At 59.0% G+C, this 27,082-nt stretch overlaps 1 protein-coding gene across 10 annotated transcripts in view; it reads right to left on the reverse strand.

Annotated features, from left to right (window-relative positions):
• MPRIP (myosin phosphatase Rho interacting protein) overlaps positions 1-27,082 on the reverse strand; it is a 97,022-nt gene that overhangs the window by 13,900 nt on the left and 56,040 nt on the right. For 5 of the 10 annotated variants that reach the window (XM_088828956.1, XM_055407502.2, XM_055407498.2 and 2 more), the window contains exons 6-16: positions 22,710-22,923; positions 21,163-21,673; positions 17,992-18,133; positions 17,095-17,199; positions 15,731-15,787; positions 14,731-14,799; positions 12,292-12,381; positions 10,583-10,692; positions 7,971-8,508; positions 6,640-6,756; positions 557-4,210 (exon numbers count right to left, since the gene is read on the reverse strand). In XM_088828956.1, coding sequence (XP_088685082.1) covers positions 557-4,210; positions 6,640-6,756; positions 7,971-8,508; positions 10,583-10,692; positions 12,292-12,381; positions 14,731-14,799; positions 15,731-15,787; positions 17,095-17,199; positions 17,992-18,133; positions 21,163-21,673; positions 22,710-22,923 — 5,607 coding nt within the window. The remainder of the gene's footprint in view (positions 1-556; positions 4,211-6,639; positions 6,757-7,970; positions 8,509-10,582; positions 10,693-12,291; positions 12,382-14,730; positions 14,800-15,730; positions 15,788-17,094; positions 17,200-17,991; positions 18,134-21,162; positions 21,674-22,709; positions 22,924-27,082) is intronic. The other 5 variants (XM_088828957.1, XM_088828958.1, XM_055407500.2 and 2 more) reach the window with 4 other exon arrangements.

Here is a 27,082-nt window from a genome sequence, read left to right on the forward strand (position 1 = left end):
GTGCCGGCTAGAGAAAGGGGGACATGTGAGGAGCCTGGCGTTTACTGCATTTGGGTGGCAAGAAGCCCAAGAGCAGGCGGCCCAAAGCCCAGGCAGTTCCACACAGCTGAATGCTCCAGGGCTGGAAATGTCACCTGGACAAGACAGGGCCATGGCATCCTGCCCACCAAGGGGAGCATGAAACAGGATGGATGTGTTGGAGGAAGGTTACTTCTTCAAACCTGTGGAGAAAGGAAGGCTGCATCTCCTTGAGAAAACAACCATCCCTGCACAAGGCTCCCCACTGGACGTGACCCCAGTGGGGGGAGGTGGGAAGTGGCCCTTGACACTGTGTGGCAAACACCCCTGTCCTTTGAGAAGTCCGACTTTGCGCTCCCAGGACAGTTAGGAGAGGAACCTCGCCAAGTCCAGGTCTACACAGTCTGGAGGTGAAGGTGGGGCCCCCCCACCGGGCTCTGCTGGGACCCCCTGCAGCCCACAGGCAGTCAAGGGGGAACAGCGCATTTGGAGCTAAGAACCCTGTCCCAGCTCCACCCCAACCGCTCTGCTTTGAGACCTTGAGGTTCTCCAAGTCCCTCTGGCGCTCCTCCTGCAGTGAGGCCACGCCGCCCGCCGGGTCCTTGTGCTCCAGCTCCTCCCGCAGGACATCCACTTGTGCCTCTAGCTCCTGGACGCGCTCCCTCAGCCCCGCCAAGGACTCAGCCTCGCCCCCGGCTGGTGAGTCAGAGGGGGGCTGGCCCTGGTAGTGGCACAGAGTCTCCTGCAGGCACCGCAGGGTCTGCGAGTAGTGCTCCTGCAGGGCCCGCAGCTCCTCCTCATGGATGGTCTGGAGCTCCCTGACCTTGAGCTGGAACCTGGCCTCCAGGGCCTGCACCTGCTCCACAGGCCGTCCCCCCAGGTCCTGCTCGGCCCTGGCCCCAGCATCGGGCTGGCCCCGGACCCCGCCACATGTGGCCTGTAGCACGCCCTCCACTTGGACCACCTCCTCCTTGAACTGCTCTGGTGAGGCAGCCAGGCTCTCGTCGTGCTCGCCTTGCGCCAACTCCAGACGCCTCTGCTGCTGGTCCAGCTGGGCAACTTTGGTCTGGAGCTCCACGTTCTCTCTTTGGGTGAAGGCGATCACGTCCAAGTACTCGCCCTTCTGCTTGCGGAGAAGCTCCTCAGACTCCCCCCGCAGGGCCCCCAAGGCCTGCTCATGCCCCTGGTAGGGGGCCCCCTGGACTAGCCAGGACTCCTTGTAGCCCCGGAGCTCATTCTCATACTCGAGCCGGATCCTGCAGGCTGCATAACACACCTGAGCCTGAAGAATCGCATCCTGAACTAATAAAGAAGAATACTGGCCAAGGCCTCCCAGACAAGCACGCCGCGAGAGATGCTGAGATGCCTGCAGGAGCTTCTGACAGTCCCCGAGTGCCTCCACAGAGGGAAGCGAGGTTAGGGAGGCAGAAATCTCCCCCAGGAGACTGGCCTTATCTTTAAGCTGCAGGGCAAGCTCCTCCTGAATAGCAGCTAAGACTCCAGAACCCTGGCTGGACAAGGGACAAGCCAGGGAGCCAGCTGGGTCCTGATGACTTGGTGCTTCTACCAGCGGGCGCCCGCCCCAGGACACCTGGTCACCGTCTCTGGTGCCCAGTGGAAGCTGCAGGGCTTCCGAGACCTGCTGCATCACCCTCTCAAAGGCAGGGGTCCGGTAGGCCCCCAGGACCTCCTGCAGCATGCACTTGTGCTGCTGCAGGGCTGCCTGTGTCCCCTGGAGGGTCTCCTGGACGCTCCGGAGCCTGCGGTGGAGGGACTCCCTCATTGAGCACGTGGCGAGACTGAGCTCAGCCCTGATCCATGTGGCATCTGCCAGGGCAGGGGCCGGGGCTAGCTGGGCACATGGCTGCCTGCCTCCCGAAGCGCTGGCTGCCTCTCCACCCAGCGTCTCCAGGTGCCGGCTCAGGGACTCGACCTGGCTCCAGAACTCTCCATCCACCAGCACCTTCTTGGCCCAAGCATCTGCTGGGGCCCCCGGACAGACCACAGCACTTTCAGACTCCAGCGGCCACTGTCCTGACTGAGCAATCTCCAGGAAGATGTGCGACATGTCCAACGTTGTGTTCCGTAGAGAGTCTGCAATCTGGTCTATGAGGGCGGCTTCCAGAGCGATCTGCTCAGAGAGGAGCTGCAGTTGCTCCTGCTCGCTCAGCGTCAGCATGTGTGGCAGCTGCTGGGATGGTGCCTTCTCCTCCTCCAAGAAGCCTGCTTTCCCCGTGGAAGCTGGCCGGGGACGCAGGGCCTGGACAGCACCCACGAGCAGGCTCTCCAGACCAGCCAAGGGCCCCGCTCCTGTGTCCCCTGGCAGGGACCGCAGCTGTTCTCGACAGCTCTCCAGGCAAGCCAGGGCCTGGCTGTTTTTCACCTGGAAGTCGCTGAGCTCCCCAACATGGCTCTCGACCGCCTCCGCCCTGGCCTGTCTCTCCTGCTCCAGCTGGGCGGCCAGCACAGTGACCTGAAGCAGGCTGGCTCGGAGCTGCTCGCAGAGACGTGCCTCAGTGCTGGCCCACTGCTGGTGCAACGCAAGCAGGGCCTCCTGGCTCTGGCCCTGTTGGCTCTCCAGCCTCGCCGTCACGCCTTTGAGCTTCTCCTCGGTGACGTAGAGCTTGGTCTCCAGGGAGTGGATGATGGACAGGTAAGCGTCTGGGTCACTGGGCATGGGGAGTGAGCTGGGGGTAGCCTCTGATGACATACTTTCCTCCGAGGGTGAGTGCTCCTGACTGGTGTCCGAGGACATGCTGCTGGCCCCGGTCTTCTCACACCCGTCAGGGTGGGTGTACTTCTGACACTGGATCGTGGAGAATCGGATTCTTTGCCTCTTAATGCCAGATGCTCCCTGGTCAGGTTTTGAGGACACTTCTGACCTCAGGGGCACCGTGCCCTCTTCTCTGCTGGGGCTGCTGTCCCTCAGTTCCTCCCCTGGGGCCCCGTCCTCCAGCCCTGAGCAGGGCAGGCCCGGAGGCATGCTGGCAGTCTGGCACTGCAGGCCCACACGAGCGAGGCTGTCCTCGGCATCCTCCAGAGACTCTGTGGCCAGTGGCCGTTCCATCTCTCCCTCTGCCTGGAGCTTCCCATCTGTCTCATCTAGGCTGCTCCCCAGGGTGGACGGCCCCAGCAGAGGCTGCTGCAGGCCCCGCCCCTCCCTTTCCAGCACCTTCTCATGCGCATCCTGCAGGCGCCGCAGCTCCTCCTCCTTCTCCTGCAGCTGCGTGTGTGCGCCCTGGAGCTGGCCAGCCACCCTCCTGAAGGAGTGCTCCAGGCTCTGGTAGTCGGCCTCCCTTCCCCTCAGCTTCTCCTGCAGTGCAGCTACATCCCCATCAGACAGGGTGACGCGGCCCAGCAGCTCTTGGAAGCGCTGCTGTGTCAGGTCGCGTTCATCCTGCAGGCTCTGCACATGCTCAGCCAGCTTCTGGATGCTGGCCTCCTTCATCTCCAGCTGCTCCTCCAGCCGCTGCACCGCCTCGCTGCCCTCAGACCCAACGCTCAGCTTCTCCTCCTGCAGCGCCTCCACCCGGTGCTCATGCTCCTGCAGCCGTCCCTCGAAGGTGCGGGCCCTGTCTTCTGCCTCCGCCAGGCTCCGCAGCAGCTCCTGCTTCTCCCGCTCGCAGCTCCCCAGCAGCAGCTCATAGTTCCTCTGCAGTTTCTCCTCCATCAGCCTCTGGGCCCGCTCGCTGGCGCCCAGCTGCTGGCTGAGGTCGGCAATGCGCTCCTGCAACTGCTGTACCTCCTTGTGCCGGCCCCGCTGCAACGCCTGTTGCCGCTCCAGGTCCCGCAGCTCCTGCGTCCTCCCCAGCAGCAGGGCCTCTGCGCTCTGGAGCTTTCGCTCGCTGGCGCGCAGCTGGGCATTGAGTGCGGCCTCGCTGTGCTGCCGCTCTTCCAGCTGCTCGCGCACCTTGTCCTTCTCCAGCTTCAGCTCGCCCTGGAGCTTGGCCAGCGCCTGCTCCTTGATGGCAAGCTCGGCGGCGGTGTTGCCCAGCCGCGCCTGGAGGCTCCGGATCTCGGCCTCATGGTGCCGGATCGCATCCTTGGCCTCCCCGTAGCTGCGCTTCAGGGCCTGAATCTGCCGTGTGATGAGCTCCTGGCGCTGGCACTGGGCCTCCAGCTCGCCGTGCAGATCCTGGTTGACTCTGTGGAGCCTCTGCCAGGTGCCGGATGGGGAGGTGGCCACTTCGGTCTTAAAAAAACCGATGAAACACGGGTTAGTAACACTCGGCCTCCCAGTTCTGAGTGTCACACCTCTGGCCAGGGTCAACCACAGAAAGGCTCCTTTGTGGGTCTGTCTTTTATCCTTTGCACAATTTTTTTTTCCCATTTAAAAAAAACTAATAAATCATCTCAATTTTTTTGGTAAGCAGCTGTTTCCAGATAAACAGAAAACATGAACAGTAACATCAAAACAGCTCTAACTGCACAGCTTCTAGGAGAAATAAACCAAACAAAACTGAATAATGGAGCACAGTGTTAAGCAAACGAAGACTGCGGGACGAGAGACTCTGGCAGGAGGTGCGGGCAGGAGCAGAGCAGAGCATCATTTGTTTTGCGAAACAAAAGGCACATGGCTCTAGACCACAAACCCCACAAGAGCGCAGCACCCGACACGCTGCCCCTTCCTTCTGGGACAGGAGAAGGAAGGGCGGCACTGCTGGTGGACGTCAGTGAGGTGACATCCGAGACACTCCTGTGGGAGGTGGCGCCCGTCCTCCACAGTGACAGGAAGAACTAACCTCTACCTGCAAGAAGACAAAACGAGGGGGAACGGAAACCATGGAGTAAAACATGAGAGTTAACGAAACAAACAAACCTTTGTGGAGTTCAAAATAACAACGTGAAGCATGCAGAAAATAAAACAATTGAAACAAAACTCCTCAAACTGAAAGGCATGCAAAATAGACAGAACTAATTAACGGAGGAAAAAAACAAGAACATGAAGGGAGTGAGAACAGCTCGGCCTGAGAACTGGCCTGCCCACGGCTCCCTCGAGGTGTGCTGGCGGGGAAGCCACAGGTGTGACACTCAGTTACACAAGTTAAGAGACAGTCCACGGCCACACACGCCAGCTCCTCCTCCCGGCCGGCAGCACGGTGCCCACCCGCCACCATGACCCTCCTCACCCTTAACCCCACAGGCCCTCCTCGCTCACCCAGACTTGAGATCATAAGCAGTGTGAAAGCAGAGGGAGGTTAAGAGTAACCGCCCTCTGACCTGGCAGGGAAGTATTAACATGTCTGGCCTCGGGGCAGGCTCATGCAACCATCCGGGTCAGACACGGGTGGGTTCTGAGGTTAGCAATGTGCAAAATCTGCTGCCAGTATCTTCTCGGCCTGATGTCGGCTGGCAGCCCAACCGGGGTTTAAAAAGGTGCTCCCCAAACCTGCAGGGTCTCTGCACAGATGTCCCAGAAAGTCCTGGAGTAACATGTGTAGGAAAGAGGGGTATCCCCACACCAGGTCCCAGGGTCTCAGGGTCTGAACTGGGCATGGCAACAACGATGGCTGAAGGGCTGGGAGGAGGGTCCAGGGCACATGGGGTGCCAGGGCTGAGGCCAAAGCTGGGGAAAAGGGAAGCAGATAAAAGGTCCACCAGAGGGTGCTGTGGAGAGGGGCAGGAGGAAGGGCTGACCCGAAGGTCCACTGGACCAAGGGAAGCAGTGTGCTGCGGTCTGCAGATGCAGAGATTATCACAGCGACTCAGGCCCGGAGAGTCAGGGGCCCTCTGGGACCGTGTCTTGGTCTACACAGACAAGGAACCTGGTGCTCGGGGACGGGGTGCAGGACCTGGACTGGACCGTGGTGCCCTCAGCCTTGGATGACAAGACTCATGTTTTCAGTCCTGCCATCCTGCTCTGCTCTTCCTGGAACTCATCTGTCTGTCACCTCTCCCCACCACACATCGGCTAAGCGGGCAGCGGAGTACTGTACCCCGGAACTGGAGCAGGGCTTGGAGCACTGTGGGACTGGCAGCTCACACCAGCCTTCCCTGCCCAGATGCCCTCCTGCCTGGTGAGACACCCACAGCTCCCTGAGACCACCTGGTGACCGGCACTTCGGCACAGAGACACCTGCAGGAGACGATGGGTCTGGACTCTTGGCTTGGAACTGGGCAGCCATGTTTCCCCCTCAAACCGCAGGCTCAGCAGAAAGTAAGAAGTGGGGCTGCTAGGCAAGTGGACAGTCCCAGGCTGCCCTGTGGGTGGGGCAGAGACATGGTCGGGGGAGGGGACCAGTCCTAGCTCTGTCACAGGCGGATCCTAAGGAGGCACTTGCCTGTTCCTCAGTTTCTTCCATAAAATGAGACCAATGCTGTTCTTGTGAAGTTAGAAATGACTTGCAAACGTGACACTGATTAATAAATATATGTTAGGCTCTTTGAGAGCTGAAGAGAAAGACAACCAGAATTATTTTATTAAAAAACAAAAGAGACTTAGTTGTAGAGGGTTCATCAGATCCTCTCCCAGTGTTCTATAAGCAGCAGAAGCACACTGTCCAGAGCGCCCGCAACAGAGGGCCCTGGAGCCTGGCACTGGTTTTTGCACATTCCTAGCCTGCCTGGGTCCTGCACATGAAGCCCATGGGTGCCCAGAGGGTGGCAGCCCCTCAGCCCTACCTGCAGCACATAGCCCTCCCGGGCGCTCTGCTCCCGGCCCAGAGCCACCCTCAGCTGGTCCTGCAGCAGTCGGTTCTGTTCCAGAAGGTCTGAGGCCTCCTTCTGGCTCTGCTCCAACTGTGGGCAAAAAGACATATGTGTGAAGCAGGATGGCAGCAGTAGTCAGGAGCAGCGCAGCATGGCTGTCATGGTCCTCCGGTCCAGCGTGGTGGACCTCACCGGCAGGTGCGCTTGTCAGGTCTACACTGCACCAACGATTCAGCTCAGGCTGTGAATCTGCATGGGCGCCACTAGCTTCCAGCTGCTGGGGGCTGCACCAGGCCAGGCCCTACAGGATCAAGGGCTCCATGCCTGTGTCCGAGGGAAGACCTCCCACTGGGTCCTTTGGGTGTCCTCAGCATGGCCAAACAGGCCTGTGCTGCTCCGGGCAGGCCTTGTGCCAGGCTCTACCTTGTCTCCTACAGAACCCTCTTTGACCAGCTGAACACGATGGATTTTGTATAAGATCATGTTGGTGAGGATGGGTCCTCAAGAAGTAAGTGGCCTCTCACTGTGGCTCCTAGCAGCTGTGAGTCCAGCCGTCACCTCCTGCCCCTTTCTAGCTGCAGGGCCCTGGTCAGTGGGGAGCTGGGTGTGCAGCGGGCTGTGCTGACTGGCACAGGGACCTTCGTATCAAACCCTGCTGTCTGAAAGTCTGAGAGTCCAGTGTGTGTGGCCTGCTGACCTGCAGTCCAGCTGTTCAGAGCAATCTGATTTTGGACTGTTAATTTACTGTGTTTTGCCTCTATTATTGTATTAACAGTCATAGAAAAGTGTTGATGCTAGTGGTTAAATATCACCCTCATGATTCTAACAAAATAAGATGAGAGGTGAAGACAGACCAGGTGCCCAGCCTATGGTTTCATCAGACCCAAAGTAAAGAGCACATCTGAATCAGCAGGCAGGCCGGCCATGCACACTCCTCAGGGCTTACCCAGGGTGCCAGGCTGCTGTGCCCAGACAGGAGCCTATCTGTTCACCGTCCTCTCCGCCAGTGCACCCCAGAAACAGGGCAGGTAAAACATTCACCCCACCTACCCCCACCTCTGGCACCGCTGGCTCTCAATGGCAGTACCCAACCCTCTGATCTATGGAAAGGCCTGGTGTGCATCTCTCCCTGACCCAGTCCTCCCCCCAGTACTTATCTGGGACCTGTCTGTGTGCCTGGTTTGCTGAAGGGTCTACAAGCCCTTGGGCCTAGGCCCACAGCTCCTACACTGTTGGGCACAGAGGGAGCCAAGGAAGGGGGCTGCATGGAGTCAGTCAGCCCACCCACCCGCCCTGGCCGCTACCTCCTTCTCCAGCAGGGAGGTCAGCTCTGGCGTGGAGAGTCGGTCGCTGCCGTCTTCGGAAGACAGGTGCAGGGGGGCGATGGGCACCTGCTTCTCCTCCCGGAGAGGGGTGGTTTCCACCTGATGCCAGCGCTGCTCGATCTCCACGTGCACATTCTGGGTCCTGAGCTCAGCAGCTGTGGGCGGCCCCAGGCCGCGGTCAACGTCCATGCGCAGGGCCACATCGTCTGCACTGGGCCCCTCCACATCAGGTGTCCCAAAGCGCTTGCGCCGCTCCTCCCGCCGTCGTGCGCGCTCCCGCTCCAGCTCTCCGGGCTCCACCTCAGCCCGAGGGCCACCGGCCCTCTCCTGGGCCAAGGCCTGCTGGATAGGGCGGAACTCAGCCCAGTCGAAGGTCTTGGAGCGGCCCTCACGCCTGCGTTCACGCGCCCGGCTCCTCCTCTGCTCAGGGTCGGGCTCCCCAAGCTCCCCGTCCTGCTTCTCCAGCGGCCTCATCTCCGAGGGGGAGCCGCTCCGGGCCTTCACCTGCGGCAGCGAGCTGCAGGGGCCAGAGACACTGGTCAGGTGGGGCCCCTACCACCAGGCCCAGCCCCTGCTGTCATTATGTGCTTTTCCTACTCAGCTGCAGTCCCTGGAGGGAATCCCAAGAGGCTCTGAGCCCTGCCAGCAGAGAAGGAGCCACAGACGACGCCCCAGAGATTTCCTGCTGGATGATGCTAGGGTCTGAGAGCCCTGTCAGGTTTGCTGGGCACAGCCACCATCCAAACGAGGCCATATGGGAGGGAAGTGCGTGCTGGGCTGGCGGTGACAGAGTGAATGGGAGCAGCTACTTTCCTCAAGGCTTGTGGGATTTTAATAAGCAGGTAAGGAACACAGTCTGGTCTGTGTGGCTGGGGTGACAGTCCTGGGACCACCTATGGGCCAGTGAGCTGGCCAACCTAGGTGGTTCCCACAAGCCAACACCACATAGGGGCTCACTGGTCAGGACTTGAGAAGACTGGGTGGCCCACCTGGGCCGGACACTGGAGGACACCCCTGCCTGCCCAGCAGCTGGGTGCACCCCTCCCCCACAACCATAAGTTGTGGCTGTCTGAGGACAAGACCCCGAGACACCCCCCCCGACCCGAAGCCTGAGCAGAGTGGCCTCTGGTCCCACCCAAGCCCTCAGCACAGGGTGGGAAGCCCCTGAGTGGCACGGGCTCGGGCTAGGGGGCTCCAGGGAACACAGACAAAGAGCCTCCGGAAGAGGTACCCTCTGTCCTGGGGGCTTCCAGGTCGGGACTACATGCATGGACACACTTCTCCAGGATGGACCTTTCAACAACACCCAACTGCAAGCTGGCCCAGGGCCCCAACTGTGTGATGGTCAGGACAACACAGCACCTCTCTGCCACTCTCTCTGGAGAGGAAGCCCCTGCGACCGCACCAGATCGGGGCCACAGCACTTGGATCGAGCTACAACTCTGGCATCTACACCTTCCTGGGACAGGCATGGCTTAGCTGCACTAAAAAAATTTATCCTTTCCTCAAAGCATAAAAGCCCCCACACAGAGCAAACAGTGAGGCAAACACCTTGGCTCAGACCACTGACACTGGAGTCTCTTCCTGTCAGGAGGACGCTGTGGCCCTGATGTGGAGGGGAGGCACCTGTCCCGAACCACGTGGGCCTGAGCACATCCTCTACACTGCTTCTGAGGCCAGAGCCCCACACCTGCTCTGTGACACCCTGAGGCCAACGTCCGCCTACCTGGAGATGGACCGGCCACGTGGGGTCCCTCAGAGAGCCCAGAGAGGGCCTTGGCCTCTGCTCCTGGTCGTACAGACTCAGGAACAACCAAATATTCTGTTCGTCTAATGCAAGAAGGAATAGAGTCAGCACAGGACAGAAGGAGTAGAAAGGAGAGTCCCTTTAGGATCCCTTCCCGACTCTATTCAAAAATGTAGATCACCAGCCAGGAGGCAGGACTTGGCAAAGTCCTGGGGTGAAGCCACCCCCAGGAAGAGACGTTGAGTGCTCTGTGGGCACGAGGGCTACCCTCTGGGCATGGCCTCCAACCCAAGAGAGGCACTTGAGAAGCACTTGAACTACAGGAGGGAAAAGGGTAAGGGAGAAACTCTCAGGACCAATAAAGGCACTGAGGCCAGGAGGTGAGGGCAGCATTTTTCTGGGTGTCACAGAACCAGCTGCATGCAGAGATCCTGTCCTGTCTGCGTTTTGTGAAATGAAAACAGCAGGTTTCTAACCATCAGGGCAGGAGGAAAGTGTGGGGCAAATGATGAGGTTCCCAGAGCATGGCTATCAACACGGCAATGTCCCCAGCTTTGCCCCTGGCACCAAAAGCTCCAAAGGGACATCTGTCCTGGTTGCACAGACATCCTGCAGATGCAGGAGTGAGGCGAAAGACCAAGAAAAGGCAACGCTGAGGTGGCCTGTGGACACAGCATCTGGTGCTGCCTTTGACCAACCAGGGCTCAGTGGCCAAGATGCCTTACACCCAGGCCCCAGGGAGTTCATGCATTGGGCAGGGCTGGCAGGGGGTCGGGGCAGTGCAAATAACGGACAGAGGGACAGGGGGGCTGTGCTGAGCCTCCTGGGCACCTGACTGGCTCACCTCGTCACGTCCGGGGCAGAGGTTGGGTGGACGTGCTTCATGATGGTCTGGATCCAGTTCCTCCGGATTCCGGACGTCATGGCAGAGAGGGTGAAGGCGCCCTCCTTCGTCTGCATGGAAGACAGGGCGTTAGCCATGCGTGCCCCTCGCTGACCCCGAAGGGCTCGCAGGAAGGACTCACCCCCAGGATGCCCCTCCCAGAGGAGCTGCTCTTGATGGGAGGGGCTGAGGGAGGGAGTCTCAGCACGAGGCCCAGAGAGTGGGAAGTTGACACCACCCCCAGCACCGTCCGCAGAGATGGCTAGGGGTCTAGTTCACTGAGCATGCCTCTCCCTCCTGCAAGACAGGGGCAAAGGGAATCATCGGCGCCCCCAAGTCACAGCTGGAGCGCCCTGCCAGATGCCCTGCAGCCCAATGGATTGGGGGATGGATTTCTCCTTCTAATGAATTCACTGGCCTTCAGGTCTGAACTTGGTCTTCTCTGAGTTTGGTTAACCTTGGTCACCTCCACATGCTGGATCCAGGCCCAAAGGTCAGGAGGGGAGTCCCAGCCCGGGAGCCCAGGGTGGCAGCTGGCAGGCTGCTGGGTGCCCGTTGCACACCTCACGCTCTCAGGAAGGAAGAATTAGCTTTTCCCAAAGACAAGTCTGGGCTTCCCTCATGGTTTAGTCAGTAAAGAATCCACCTGCAATTCGGAAAACCTAGCGACTAAACACAGCACAGTACACAAAGACAGGTCTGGCCTTTGCCTTGCACCATTGTGGTGCAGAGTGGGGGCTAGCCAAGCCAGAAGGACCAGGCGTGTGGTAGGGAGATGCTCCGGCTGTGTATGTCAGCTGGCCTTTGGGAGAAGGGCTGGAGCTTGCCTGACCTCATGGACAATGATCCATTTGATGGGTTATGAAGCTGCTATGAACACTCTGGACACACTTGGGCCTGGTGCCAGGCCTAAGCCCGAGCAAGCTCCCCAGGCTGGAAGCTCTGTGTGTTACCAAACGTCAGCGCCAATAGGGAGACTGTCCCTGAGGATGTGAAAGCTTCCTGTTCAGTGCAGTTCTCCATGAGGTGCTTCCTCGGGCTGATCCCAGTCTGTGTCCACAGTTCTAAGGAGAGTGTTCTTAGAGTCTGTGCTCTGAGTCCTCCCGGCTAGTTATCGGACATGTGGAAGGGCCAGCACACCCTCAGACTTGCAGTGGGCATCAGCCAGCTGGCACAGTCCGGGGGTCTGTGCCCTCACCTCGTCTGGCTACCCCTGAATAGTCCTTGAACCCCCATCTTTGATAAAGTGGCCAGTGAGAACTGCTCCATCTGTCCAGTCAAATAATTTTTTTGAGAATGGGACAGCACCTTGCACATGCGAGTCCTTCACAAGATTGTGGGGCAGAAAGATTCCAGTGAGTGGTTACATCAATGAGCAAAGAGTAAGTGCATGAGAAGCTAGTGCTCCGAGAGCTGAAGAAGCAACACCTTCACTCTTACTCCCCACACCCCACCTCTCCAGTTGCCCCTGTTCTGCTGAAAGACAGCCTGTTACTACAAAGGCTCTAGACAGCCCTGGGGAGATGCTGCCCTCTGCTCTCTGCTGAGATCAGAGTGGGGATGGGGGGAGGAGCTACAGACCAGAGGAAAGGAGAGGACGAGGGGCCCGCCCGTCAGGCCCACGGCCCTCCCCTCACGCCCAGCCTGCCGCCCAGCCCCACCCTGCTTACATGGATCTGGAAGCCATAGTTTCTCTGCACTGGGTACTCTGTGACATCGCAGCACGTAGACAAGTCGATTTCCCCATCCAAGTCGGCCGCCTGCAGAGAAGGTGAGAGATTTAGAAGGTAAAGGTCAGTGTCCCGTGAGCTTTATGGCTACTGGACAGGTATTCTCGCAGATGCTGCCGACCACACACCACCCAGAAGCATCCATGCCACCCCCACCCCTATCCTGCCAGGGACATCCAGGCCGGGGTTCTCAGACCTCCTTTATTTTACACTCTTAAAAACTGAGGGCCCCAAAGAGCTTTTGTTCATGGGGTTTTTATCTACTGATGTTTGCTATATTAGAAACTGAAAAAAATAAAAAATAAAATTTTTTATTCATTTAAGAGCACAAACCCATTTCATAAATAAAGAGTATTATTTTAAAAAACCAGCAGGACTTCCCTGGCAGTCCAGTGGTTAAAACTTTGCCTTCCAATGCAGGGGGTGTTTGTTCAATCCTTGGTTGCAGAGCTAAGATCCTACATGCCTTGTGGCAAAAACCAAAACATGAAACAGAAGCAATATTATAATAAATCCAGTAAAGACTTTAAAAATGGTCCACATCAAAAAAATTTTGAAAAAAAAAAAAGAAAACAGCAAGAGATTTTTGCACCTGCCTTTAATGCCTAACTTCCGAGGACAGTTGGATTCTCACATGGGTCTCTGAACTCAGTCTGCTGGCAGCTTTTGGCTGAAGTGTATGAGGAGGGCCTGACCTCCCACAGACTCAGGTTGGAAAAGGGAGGTGAATTTTAAGACTTTTCAGACAGTTGTGGCTGTTTTCCTTTGACAAGTGGTAGTTTCTTAAAGGTGAACTGCACAGTGGAATCTTTCTGTCCTTGCTGTTAGGTTAAATTCCATGGTTCTGCCCTGCTCTGTGAATGGACCTCTGACCCACGCGTGACCTGGTGACACCAGGTCCCATCTCCTGGGAGAGTCCCTAGACACTGACGTTTCCTTGTTCCAGAGCAAATGCCGTATCTACTGTCATCACTACATATTTCATCAGGAAAGTCTAGGCTCAGGGACCCTGTCAGGTGAGTGATGATGAATACAAGTTTTTCAAAGTTTCAGTTTTTCTTAAAAGCTCAAATTGAATCATTGATAACAGTTCTGTCAGTCGTTTTCCTTGAAGGAAGAGACTCGGTTTATTTAATCGAGTGAGCATCTGTGCGTTGGTGTTTAAGCAGAAATGGGGGGCCATGAGGAGGGGGGATGGCAGAGGGCAGCGCAGTCGCAGGGGGTGCTCCCCATGAGGTGGCGTCACGCCTGGACAAGCAGCACAAGGGACTTCGCCAGCTTCCAGCGGGTGCTGAAGGCCGAGACTAATAAATCAGCACATTTCCTGTCCTGTGAAGGCCCTTTCTGTAAGGCTGTAAATATGTGGCAGTGAAGGACACACTGGCTATCTGCTCCTGCAGCCTGGCTGGCTAAGGACCCCCCCATCAGCACAAAGGTCAGCAAAAGGGAAGAGATCAATGGCACTGTAGTCTTACAGCACTATTTCTGTAATAAAACCCTGGATGGGTCCTCGGGGTCCATAAAGGACACTGTGAGAACAGCCCAGCACTTGTGTGTGCCCCTGATGCCCACGCTAGTCCCCATCTGCCTGCCCACCACCCTCTGTCTCCTGCGCTTACAGAGGCACAAGAACCACTAACATCATTCACATTTGGGAGTGTATCTCCCAAAGGAGATTCCTGGAGTGGGAAGCAAGGGGAAAGGTGCAGGAACAGAATGCCAAAATCGGAAAAGAAGGTTTTTTTGTAGGTGAAGAAAAATCCCTTCTGTTTGGTGTTCAACCATGGAACCAGGGCTCTCAACCAGGTTGCCAAGTTCACCTGCCACATCCCATCCTTGTCCAGAAAACAAGGGACAAGATATATTAGTTTGGTTCTTTGCAAGACAATTCACCACAATATTTCCGTGTTCAGTTCAGTTCAGTCGCTCAGTCGTGTCCGACTCTCCGCGACCCCATGAATCACAGCACGCCAGGCCTCCCTGTCCATCACCAACTCCCGGAGTACACTCAAACTCACGTCCACAGAGTCGGTGATGCCATCCAGCCATCTCATTCTCCGTCGTCCCCTTCTCCTCCCACCCCCAACCTTTCCCAGCATCAGAGTCTTTTCCAGTGAGTCAACTCGTCGCATGAGGTGGCCAAAGTATTGCAGTCCCGTGTAAAAAGTACAAAACCGCTTATCCTGAGTTTTAAAATGAGACATCTGTCAGTGTTTTCCAAAGAACACAGAGAAGCAAAATTGCTCAAGCCCCCATACCAGGTGCTGAAACAGGGCTTGGAGAGCCTACTTCCAGCAGGAGCCAGTCCCAAACATCAGACTCTGCCCAGGGCTGGACTGGACCGCCCATCAGCACACAGCGTGGACCTGAGACACTCACCTCCTCAGCCACCGAGTCCCTGTAGAACCTCAGGCTTTGATCAGCAAGGACAAACCAGTGCTTCTTCCACTAATAAAAAAGGGGAAAAGTCAAGACTGAACTCCACACTCCTGCTCCGAGGCGCTCCACAGCCAGGGTCCTGGGGGACCACCCTGAGCACAGGGAATACAGACAGTGGGTGGCCCCTCTCGCTGGGGCACACACACAGGACTCTGCTCAGGCCACAGGCAGCCATATGCACACAACTTCTCCCCTGTGATAAGGTGGTGTGGGCAGTCTACCCACAGGGGTGTGGCTGCAGAGTGGAGCCAGGCCCCTCAAGCCCAAGGAGGCAGTCTATGAGTTGCAGCCACCTGCTGTCTAGCCAGGGGGGCGCCCACCTGCTGCCAGCAGGGGTGACCCAATCACAACCAGCCAGACTTCCCAGTCTTCACTGTGAGGAACGACAGGGGTGCTGAGTCTGCAGGCAGAGCCGAGGGGGTGGATACGGAGGGGAGAGAGAGAGGAGGAGGGCAGGGAGGGGGATCCAGGGGTCTTGCAGAGGGACCTGAGGCTTCTCCTGCCTCCTTGGAGGCCTGGTCTCCACCCCAGCAGCCACTAGTGGCTCGCTCTTTCTGCTCAAGTCCGCCAGCTCCTCCCAGACCTACAGCTGCATCTCAGCTGCTGCTACCACTTCACAACCAGGGAGCCTGTTCTTGGGGAACCTGGGCTCTCAGGAAACCTCTGAAGAATGTGGCCAGGCGGGAAGCTCAGGTTGAAGGGCATCCCCAGGCCTGACGCTGATGCCCACCAGGAGCAGGAGAGCAGTCCACATACTGGCAGCAGGCAGGTTGATGCCCCCACTGCCCACCACACCCCCACTTCTGAGGAGACGGGGTCGTGGTTACAGTCCTGGAGGTGGTGAACAAGGGCCAGTGCTCACATACCCACGGGGACAAGGTCAGCTGGACCTTGCACCTGCTCCTCGGCACCTGGGGCCACAGCAGTTCCAGCCACTCACCTGGCCATCCTCATACTGCTTGGTCAGCCAGCCTTTTTTGAAATTCAGCAGGTCGGGCTAAGAGAGAGGAATAAAGAACAGCTCAGAGAAAAGCAACCCGGTATCTGGTTCTGTGCAGAAGCGGACTGACGAAGCAGGCATTTCTCTCCCGATGAGGGGCCATAGGAAACGGGGCTTTTCCATGTACCGGGTGAGCACATGTGGCTCCTTGCCCTGGCAGGGGCTGCCCAAGCCACTCTCAGGGTGTGCATCTCCAAGGAGGGCAAGGTTGTGCACAGGGCGTAGGTGCGGCCCCCTCTGCCCATGAGTAGCACAGCAGGGCTGCTGGGAAGCAGAGAACAGTCCAGACAGAGCCACCCAGCATCTCGCATGGAGGAAAGATGAGCAGTGATGGCTGAGACTGAGGATCTCACAGAAGCCACGGGAAGTCTGACAGCACCTGGTGTGAGCACGACGCAGCAGTGAGCTGCCAGGACCCTCCAGCCACTGGCCTGCCAGGATGACCCTGAGCCCCCGCTTCCCTACAAGCAGCAGAGCCAGGACAGCAGGTGCTAACAGCACCTGAGAGCACCTGGAGGGCCCTTGCAGCCCTGGGCCTAGCTGGTGTCTCATGTGTGGGCGTGGAAAGGCCAGGTGCACGGAGATGCAGCACTGCAATGTCCAAGGACCCAAGGAGAGTTAAGAGAACATGTGTCCCGGGACGGGACACCCATCACCCATGGGTGCCCTGGAGCCGCTGCTGCAAAGTCCAGACTCCAGGTGAGAGAGCGTGTGCCCTGGCCCAGCTCGGGAGCCGCTGGGGGTCCCATGCCTGGAGGGGTGGGACCAGCCCTGGTTCCTCAGGAGGCCGAGGATGAAGGCAAGAGGGACCCATGTGAGCCGCTGTCTTCATTCCTGGGGCTCTGACCTGCCTTTCGGGACTCCCTGAGGGGGCGGTGGTCCCGCCAGACCTGCCTGACCACTCCCTACCTCCACCCAATGGCCACAGCTCCCATGCCCTGGAGCAAAGGCTAGGCCCCCTCCGTGGTGACCCCATGAACAAGAGACGTGCCCAGTGGGAAGGGGGCTCCTGCCTCCAAGACGTTACAGAGACAAACACTCAAAACGAGAAGAACAGAGGTTCGTGCTGTGGCCCCAACCCCCGGAGCCAAAATTCTGCGGTCCTGGCGGCCTCCTCTGCTGGAGATCTCAGAGCTCAGGATGCCCACACAGCCCAGAGAAAGGGCAGAAACACAGCATCTGCTTTTCACACAGACACGACGGCCCGTGCACAGGGGCAGCCAGCACGGACACCAGCACAGAGCCCCGCGACAAGCAGCAGGGGCGACGTCTCCAGGCCTCGGAGCACCGGCGCCCGGGCTCACCGTCAGGGAGGACTCCGTGGACCTCCTGTCCAGTGACTTGGCTCTTCGGTGTGGAGACATGGGGGAGGCCGAGGCATCTGGGAGAGGAGCTTCGCTGGGGAGGTCCTGTGGCAGAGAGCAGTCCCATCAGCACCAGCCAGTCCCTTGTCCGCTAGAGCCACAGGAGAGCGGGCTTCGGGGCCATGTCGTGGGCAAGGAGTGGGGCTCTGCTGCCTGGTGCTTCGGCACCTCTGCCCCCGCGGCCAGGACCTGCGTGCAGATAGGACCCACGCCCAGACTCCTGGTCCTGAGCCTCCAACTGCCTGCCGGGGCTTGAGCCACTCTGGTGGACAGGGCGGCCTTTTCCTGCAGATGCACCAGCCACTCAGCTCTCCTGGCCCCCACTCTCCCTGGGCCTCGAGGGTCTGCAAAGGGAAGAAGCTGGGCTCTGTGCAGCGAGCAGGAGAGCTCAAAGAACGGGGGGAAGACAGAGGGTGGACTGAGCGGGGCCCCAAGAAGTAGGGGCCCTGGAGAGGACTTTCAGAAGCTGAATCCACCTTGGCGATTCAGCAGAGAGAAACAAGGGCTCTGGCCATGGCCAGAAAAGACAAGAAGGAAAGAGACCAGACAGCCTCAGAGAGGAAGAGAGCAGCTCTAGTTAGGACCTGGGACCCAAGGCGCATGAGAGCAGCTCTGAGCAGAGATGGATTGAATTCCAAGAGGAAAATGCAGAAGACAGGCCTCACCCTCAAGAAGTTCACTCAGGGAAGAAGGTGAGAGATGCAAGAAATGACCAGAAACGAGAGCAGAAAGCTGGGCAGAAGTGCACCCACATGTGAGTGGGCTGAATGGGGGGCCATATGCCACCCGTCCCCACTGCCTGCTCCACCCAGTATTGCCCAGAGCCTGGACGCTCACCCGCTTCCTAGGGAACGCCCTCTTCTCGCTGCGGCCTTGTCGAGTGTCACTTGAGACTGAGGTCCCGGTGGACAAGTTGGTCTCCATGTGCTCTGCCTTCTCCGTGTCCAGGGCCTCAAACTTCTCTATTACCTGGGACCTCCTGCAAGAGAGGGCACAAGGCCACTGAGCAGGGAGACAGGGTCCCCGGAGCCTAAGGGGACATGGTCCAGAGTCTGAGGGGCTCCTGCGGCCAGCACCCTACGCCGGCTCACCCCAGCTCCTGGGCCACCCTTGTGCGGGGTGTTGGCTGCACACACCCCTTGTTCAACCAGCTCGCCTGATGCCCTCACTTCCTCTCCCACTTCCACACGGGGCAGCTCTTGGACACGGCCCTGCCCTCTGCCTCCCAGTCCCACACCGCAGACGCCGCACGAGCTGTCGTGCTGACACACTCGGCCCTCACACGCCAGCGCCCCCTCCTGAGCCACAGACTGGTGGAAGGCAGCCAGCACCTCAGGCGCCCCGGCCTCACCACGTGCCTCAGCAGATCGGATGCAGTCCCCACCCCAGGGCGTCCAAAATTTAGCAAGAAAAAGACCCACGAATTAACATTGTTTCTGCCAACAGTAAAAAGAATCAAAACCCAAATTAAAAACAAAGCAAGTTGATTTCGTGTGAAAGGGCGGGCGGCATCATCAGGCCATCTACGGCTGGAGACGGAGCTGAGATGGGAGCGAAGCAGGCGGAGGAGGGGCGAGTAACGTCACAGCGACACAGCAGGAGGAGTGGAGAGGGGCAAGACCTGGAAGAAAACAAGGCTGGAGAATGAATAAACAGAAAGAACTGCTGGTAAAAATCAAATATGGTAAATCAAAATCATCCCAAGAATTAAAGCAAAAACCCAAGGTGATCACTGAGGAGGGAGACTATCCTGTCCCCGTGTCATAAGCATCCACCTGGTGGATGCACCCTCATGAGCTGCCCACGTGTCCCCAGGCCAGAGGCCTGTTCCCCCTGAGATGTCTCACAGGGAGGGCTGTCCTTGCATCGGACTAGCAGCAGAGTCGAGGGCAGCCAAGTAAAGGGCCACTGGGCCCAGTAGCCTGAAGCCTAACTTCATGAGGAAGGGGAGGGGAACCCGGAGGCCAGCTCGTCCCTGGGAGGGGACCAGCAAAAGGGGCTCTCGGGGGTCCTTCCTCAGAAGGCAGAACTCCCAGGGACCAGCTCCCTGTGGAGCCATCTCTGCTCCCGTGGAGTCTCCTGCAGGCCAGCAGCAGCTGCAGCGGGGGAGCGAGCGAGCGAGCGCAGAGAGCCAGGCGGCGTGAGAGCGCCTGGGAACCATGGGGAGCTCTTGCCGGTGCTCGGGCTGGCTGCGCACCCGAGGTGGCCTGTCCCAAGTGTCCTGCTAGGTTTAGAGGACAGACCCGCTCACATGTAGAACGAGAGCTCTTCCAACCGACCTCAGGACCAGAAAGCCCCACGATGGCCTCGAGGTGCAGGGGCCAGTGAGTCAGGCCAGTTGCATGCTGTGGGCCGGGCCAGCCACGAGAGGTCAGAAGAGGGAGGGAAGTGCCGCCTGCCAGGGGTCTGGGGGAGTCCACCTCAGGTGTCTGTAAAGTGGGGCCTTTTCAGCTCAGGTCCCTGTAGTCCTACAGCTGGGACAGCAAAGGCATCCCGGTGAGCCTGGTCCAGACTCCCAGCCAAGCGGGAGGCAGGACCTTGATAGCTGGGCCTGGTGTCAGTCACCAGCCACCCCTCCACACTTGCTCGGCACAGCTCACCATTTGAGAAACACTGGGGAGGCTCTGCGGCCAGGCCAAAGACTACTTCAGGGCCAGGACTGGTCAGGACACCCACCCTGAGGTCTCTCAGTCAGGCTTCCGGCAGCCGCCCCCGGGTATGGTGGCTGGTGTCCTGCCCATCTGGGGCTCTGTTCTGCACCACAAGACAGGGATCCAGTCCAGCACCAGGAGCGGCTCAGGACCAGAGAGCAGGCCTTGGACAGGACAGCAGCCAGTGAGAGGACACGAGGGCAGTGAGAAGTGATGTGACAGTGTTAGGATGCAGAGGAGAGGGCCCCAGGGGAGCCGCACCAGGCAAAAGCCCCTCCCCATGGTGGCAGAGCAGGCGAAGCAAAGCCCCAGAGGTGCCATCTGTCCTGGCCATAGCCGGGAGGGAACTCCAAGCCAAGCAGGTGTGCTGAATGTTAATTCTTTGGTCCCCGCCAAACCAAGGTGTGGCTGCCTGCTTGGGGGCCTCCAGGACGCGGCGAGAAGCCCCCTTGCCCAGGCCACTGGCCACCTACATCTAGCACGTCTCTTCACTTACACTTAAGCACACTGAGGACAACCTCGGCCCTGCCCCAGCTCTGCTATCCCAGGCTGTTCCCGTGAGGAGGAGCCCTGCTCCTGCACCCCATTTCTGCCCTGAGTATGGAGTGCTCACACACCTCAAGGTTACTAGTAAACCAGGTGGAGATGCTGTTTGGAGGGCGTGTCCCCTACCCCTCCAGGACTGAGGTACCTTCTATTTGCTTCTCTCTTCAAGTGTGTTTTCCTAGTGCTGGAGGGGATGCCTGGGAGGGCAGGTGGGAAGGAGCCGGGAAGCAAAGCAACCGGGGCTCTGCAAAGGGGCATCCAACGTCCCCACCGCTCCCATCCTGAGCTGGGTCTGGGGTGGGCCGAGGACACAACACTAACGGTGGGTCTGACTCTCCTCCTTAGCAGCGGCTTCTTCGGAAATCTATGAAAACCTCGACTGTATCTGCCCGGAGCGTATTCCAGGCTCTGGAATCATTCTGGGAGGTTTGAGCCCCTGTACAACCCACTGCATGCCAGGGTGCGAGCCCTGCTGCTGGACAGAGGCTCTGTTTATATGTGGGGCTGGAAGCTTCTACTGGAAGGGGGATTGGGGCACTCTGGTCCAGGCCTGGACTTGGGAGGCTTCAGAGACCGAACCACGCTCTTTCCCTCATTCTCTCCAAGTGCAGGGCCCTCCCCGCCTCAGACCACAGCTCCACCTAGCCTTGGTCCATCTCCAAATCCATGACAGAGTGTGACAAAATGTACGAGTTTGTGAGAGCACATGTGGGTACCTGTGTGAGAGCGCATGTTGAGTGTGCACAGTAGGGGCTGCAGGAGTGGGCAGAGTGTGTGCAAGCCCCGGCCCTCCAGTCCCCCCAGCCCTTACCTCCGCTCGTTGCCAAACAGACGGGCCACCTCTTCCCTGCCAGGGCTCCGGGCCCGAGTCCTGCGCTCCAGCCGCCTTCTCTCCACCTGGAAGGCTTCTCGGTGGCTGATCCTGATGGCCTTAGGGACGTCGGCCAGGGTGGCATACTGCCTGCTGGCTTTAAAGGCATAGGCACGCCCCGGTCTCTCTGCTCCCCGCCCCCCAGCACTGCTGGAGTCCACATGGGCAGAGGGATGGCTGGCCACATCCAAGGAGTTGAAGGAGCTGCTGCCAACGGTTCGGGCAGGGAGCTGAGGACCTGGGGGAGGAAGGGGATGGCCAGGCTTGCGGGAGGGTGGGCTGGAGTCGCTGTACCTGTTGGTAGGGGCGCCCGGGCTGGGTGGGGAGAGCGGTGGGGGCAGCTGTTGCTCCTCGGCCTTCACGTCCTGCTTGGTCTTCTCCAGGGAGAAGTAGCCGCTCTCCACCCGGACTTTGCGGCCACAGTCCACACGGTCACCACTTGTGATCTCCTCTGGAAGACGAGGGACAAGAGACGTGCTCAGCCTGCTGCCACCTCTGGTTCTACGACCTCTGGAGAAGGCGCGCAGGTCCAAGGCCACCCTAGGGCAGAGACCTTTCCCAGGAAAGGAACACTCCCTAATGGGTACCTCTCTGCCAGACAGCCAGGGGTCCCTGAGCTCTAATCTGGGGGCTCATCTGGGACAACAGGATCCCCAAGAAGGGACATCCCACCAACAACCACTTCCCACTGAACACCAAGGAGAATCCAGGAAATGTGGTTAACACTCCACGCTGCACTGCAGAGGGTGCGGTTCAATTCCCTGGTTGGGGAACTGAGATCCCCAATACCACACAGTCAAGCTGGAAACCGAGTACATCATGACAGAGTACATCACGAGAGGCCATGCAGCTTCTCAGTGCGTCGTTAAGGGGTAGGGAGGCACACCTGGGAGGAGCAGAGGAAGGGCAAGTCCTGGAGGTGGTGGGCACCCACAGCTGGGCAGTACCAAGCGGCCTTTTGTCCAGAGCCTTAACAAGGTGCATTTTGCCTGAGTGCGCACAGTCTCAGCTGTCCACGTGTCTTTAGTGGACAGATGGAAATGGGGAAGCTGGCCTGTCATGCAGAGCCCTCTAGGCCTGGACAACGGAGACCAAGTGCTGCCCGGCTCTGCTCAGACAACTACAAGTCCTGGAAGGAGACGTGCGGTCATGCCAGCTGTTCCTGCCAGATGTTCCCCTGCTTCAGCCAGTGCTTGGGCAGGGTGCAACAGTGGGAGAAGGACTGGACAGCCCTTGCTGCTGCTTGCAGGACACAGTGGGCTTCAGATAACCAGGCCTTGAACACAGAGCAGCCATGGGCAGCAGAGGCTCATTTGGACACAGAGCATCCCGATTCTCATGACACTAGGCTGGGGCACAGAAGCGACTGAAGGCTGGTGGGCCAGCAGACATACAAGGGCACCCGCCCTGTCACGAGGCCCGAACTAGTGCTGGGAGGTGGGGCACCAAGACATGCAGGCACGGTGGCCACCCTGGCTACCACTTACCATCTCTGCCCTCAAGCCCTGGCTCCCTCAGGGTGCTGGCCGCAGGAGGCTGGCCCTGGCTGGGACTCTGAGCTGGACTCGGGCTGCTCCCATCTGGCTGGTCCTTGGCCCTCATTTCTTCCTGCCAGAGTGTGGACTTGGTGGTGGGGACTTTCTCAGCACTGGGGATGCTGCTGCTGCTGCTGGTGACAGCCATCTTGGCCGGCCCTGGCTCCTGCAGGGGAGAGTGGTGTCCATGCAAGCCTGGGAGCACCCTGCCCAAGCCAGTGCACGGGTCTGGGCTGCCCGAGTACCTGGCTACCAAGGTCAGTGGCAGTGTCAGAGGCCCAGATGCCAGAAAGCAAGGTTCAGCACAGAGATGTCCCAGCTGGGCTGGAAGCCTTCTCTCTTCTGCAGCCCCAGCCAGAACCTCTAGGTACACAGAATGGGAGCCTGGAGCCAGGTGGGAGTCCAAGATGGAGCTGGTGCTGCCCCAAGGGACAGCATTTGTGTACGAGGTACTTAGCCAGAGCATATAGAGAACTGTAACTCCACACTGTAAGCCCGTGGCACCTGCTCATGCCCCGGGCCCAAGCTCCTGCCCACCCAGGCACTGGGGTGCCTGCTCCTGACCCGCCACCAGCAGGATGGCTCTGGGCATCCCACAAAGTGAGGCACATTTTGGCAGTCCTTCCCAAAAACAGACTGCCTGCTGGGCTCTGACTAGCACCACACCTTCCAGTTCTCACCAGCCACCCCAAAAGCTCCTACAAGGGGAGCTCACCTCGGCTGAGAGGAGGTGGCAACCCATGCTCGCATGGCCAGTAAGAGGCAGAGTGGGGCTCTGAGCATTTGGCACCCCCAGGGGTCCCTGGGAGAGGAGAAGGGCCCAGGACGGGGGCTGCCTGTTGGGTAAGCACCTGCATCCACAGTGAGACAGCCAGCCCTTTGCCTAGTCCCGAGCTTCCTCAGTTCCACAAGGGTCTTGGGCCTCCCGGGACAAATGAAGCCGGGATGGCTCTCCCGCATACCTGGTAACGCCCACCACCCCTTCTGTCACAGCCATCAGTAGCCCTGCCTCCCTGGCTGGAGACTCCTGAGCGCTCTGAGCCACCGTGGAAGAGGCAGAGTCCTGGAAGAACGCGGCTTCTGATGGTTCCCCAAGGCTCCAACAGAACCAGCACCAACGACCCCAGGACACCAGCCCTGAGGCCCCGAGCCTGTGGTCAGCGGCGCCCTGGCTCCACACCCAGCAGCCATGCTGCCCTGAGCAGAGGTCTTTCTGGGTGGCCTGCTGTGCCCCCACAATAACCTGGGGCCCATGCTCTGAGGCCGGGCATGACCCTGCGGGGCTCAGGGTGGAGCCGTGTGGACAGTACCTGGAGACCGTGCTTGATGAGTCCGTCCCCTCCGTGGAGGGGGCTGGACCAAGGGACACAGAGGCTGCCAACATGGGCTGTGGAGGAAGGGCAGCACTGTGCCCGTGATAGTAGGGCCCTGGCACATGCACGCCTTCCTGATGCTGGGGTGAACCCAGGATTGGGCAGGGTGCTGATGAGGATCTCCAAGAGGAAATTCCAGGCCTGAGATGTGAGGGTCAGTGACAGGGCTTCCTAGCACCAGGCGGTTCCAGGCCTGCCTCCTGGGCCCCTGACCTTCTTAGGACTCAGCCCAGAGGAAAAGGGCCCTGGAGGCACCAAGGTCCATGGTGAGTCTCCTGTGGTAGGCGTGCTGTCTCCTGCCTGTGTGCCCAGCCTCACCAAGTCAGCAGGGACAGAGGGGCAGGGCAGGGGCTGGTTTCTGGGTAGTCAATTCTCTCCTCCAGAGCAAATGGGTGGAGAGCAGACTTGGCAGCGGCGGGGCCAGGGCCACATGGAACCACGCCCATTCCCCACGCCACCACTGTGGTGGGGGGCGCCGGCGCTCACACCAACAGAGCCCTGGTGCCTGTGCGAGGCGGGGGAAAGGCCCAGGGCCCCAAGTTGCTCCTCTCTGTGTGGCCAGGACCGCTGCAGCCCCACAGCTGTCAGTACCATAAAGAAGTCAGCTGAGAGGAAAGAGAAAATGGGGCAGGAAGGGAGGGCCAGTCAAGGGGCTTCTGCAGCCTCCACATGCTAAGCAGGCCCCTCGTGAGCAGGTTTCCCACAGAAAGCCACCTTTTCTACCCCTGGAGCATGGGAGGTGAGCAGAGGGCCAGTAAGGAGGGTTCTGACCCAGAGTGGGCATGGCAGCAGGTCCCAACGGGTAAACAAGATGCCTGAGAAGAGGTGGCAGCTCACAGCAAATGTGTGGGCCTGAGGAGGGTCGGACCAGGGCCTGACTGGAGCCTCCATCACAGCGAGAGGCCTGCTGTTTTACACATCCCTGAAAAAGACTGAGAAGCAGGGGTCAAGAGCCCAAGTGGGTGAGCAGACGGATGAGCCAGCCTCCCACAGCTCCGCCCAAGGATGTGTGCCCCTAGCCTGCACAGCGGGCTGGGTGAACACGCAGCCCCTAGCCTTGCCCAAGTCCCAGCTCTGGGGTCTAGGGAGATGGAGAGGAGAACCCCTGGTCACACCCTGAGTAGATGACCACTCCTCTCTAGGCATCTGGGTACCAGGATGCCCTTCCTCAAATAGCCAGAGCAGGAAGAAGCTCCTGGGAACCCATGCCTCTCAGGCTCCAGCTCTACAGGTCTGGGCCAGCCTGTCTTCCCACTGCCCTGGGCTCTGCTGCAACCCAGCCCCCAGCCAAGGGGGTGTCTGCTCTCCCCCACAGTCCCTTTCTCGACCTCCCTCTGGCCTGAGGGGTGCCACACTCCATGGCCCCAACGCCCAGATGCCTGAACACCCTCCTCGAAGCAGGACCCTGGGCCCCCTGCCTGCCTGAGTTCCTGGAGGGCAGGGTACAGCAAAGGGACACCCCCAGCCCCCTGTTAGTCTGACCCAAAACTCTGGGGCAATGAGAAAAAGGCTAGGTTTGGGGTTTTGGGTTCTTCTCTCAATAGGGGCCCCTAAGGCATTAGGCTTTCCTTCCAGCTCCATCTCAGGTTGCCGAGGGGGCTGGCCCAGAGACCCCCAGCTCTCCTCTGGAGAGGCCCCACATCCCTCCTCAAGACTGACTCATGGGGACGGTCCCTGATGAAAACTCATGGATGCCAGAAACCTGCAGCCTCTGGCATGATGCTCAGGGAGCCAGAGGCTGAGCAGAGGAGGCTGGGGCCCTCCATGCCCAAGAGGCCAAGATAACCTCTGGCAAGTGGGTGATGTCCCCACTCAGAGTGTGAAGTAACACTGAGGGGAGAGGGTGTTCATGGGGCTGGGGACAGCAGAGTAGACCCCCTAGTCTGGATGGAGTATCTGCTGCTGTGCAGCTGCCCAATTTAGAGGCAGGAGCCCAACACTGTTCCTGAGGCATCACTGCGGAAACACATGCAACACTAAACATTGTGATCCCACCTGGGGTTCTCTCAAACTACAAGTTTGGGGGGATTTCCTGTGTCTGCTATTTCCCAGCAGGAAGTTCCACTTTGCGTTTCCGGGAATGACTGCGATTACACTTTGCCCACTTCCTGCCAGGGACACTACCTTCCAAGAGGGTGTTAGCCTGGGATCCCCTCAGGGCGGGTGGGCAGAGAGCAGACAAGGACCGTTGGCTGAAAGCAGGCCAGGGAAGTCTGAGGGGCATGCAGAGAGGGGGACCCTGGCCAGGCACACCACCCTGTCCTGCCCACTCTGCCCCTCAGGGAAGCCCAGAGGAGCCAGCAGGGACTGCTGAGCCCAGGGGCTGCCAGATTCTCCACGGGAGTACTGTCAGGTTCTGGGGCTTTTGAGATGCCGACAGGCCCCAGGTCTGCATCCTATTCCCTCGCAAGGGTGTGGAGGGGCTCAGACAGGCAAGAAAGTGCATTGAGTCACAGGGAAATGTGGGGCAGAGGGTGCACGTTCACAGTCGATCAACTGTTCGAATGAGTGGGGTTGGGGCGCTGACCCTCCAAGCAGTCAGATATCCAGCACAACTTAGTTTGGCCCACTGTACCCACAGTTCCACATCCATGAATTCAACCAACTGAGGACCGTGCAGTCCTGCAGATTTACTATTGAAAACAACCCACACAAAGTGGACTCCCACAGTGCAAACCTGTGTAGCTCCAGGGTCATTGCACTGAGCACCCAGGAGGGGCCTGGCACTTCTGCCACTGCTCATAGTGATCTGAAACCTCGATTTCAACAGGCCCATTTCACAAATCAGTCCACTGAGGCCCTGAGCCCTTCTGGTGCCCTGAGCCCCTGCAGCCAAGGGAGGAAAGTCCTGGACTCGGGGGACTGCCCCAGCCACCTCCCACTCTGGCCTCGTGGGAGCTGGTAGGAGCATAGAATCAAGGCTGTGCCAGTGCTTTCCATTTATGGTTCCCC

Source organism: Moschus berezovskii, chromosome 20 (assembly GCF_049115385.1).
Source record: "Moschus berezovskii isolate FMDL1 chromosome 20, NW_MosBer_1.0, whole genome shotgun sequence".
Taxonomy (NCBI): domain Eukaryota; kingdom Metazoa; phylum Chordata; class Mammalia; order Artiodactyla; family Moschidae; genus Moschus; species Moschus berezovskii.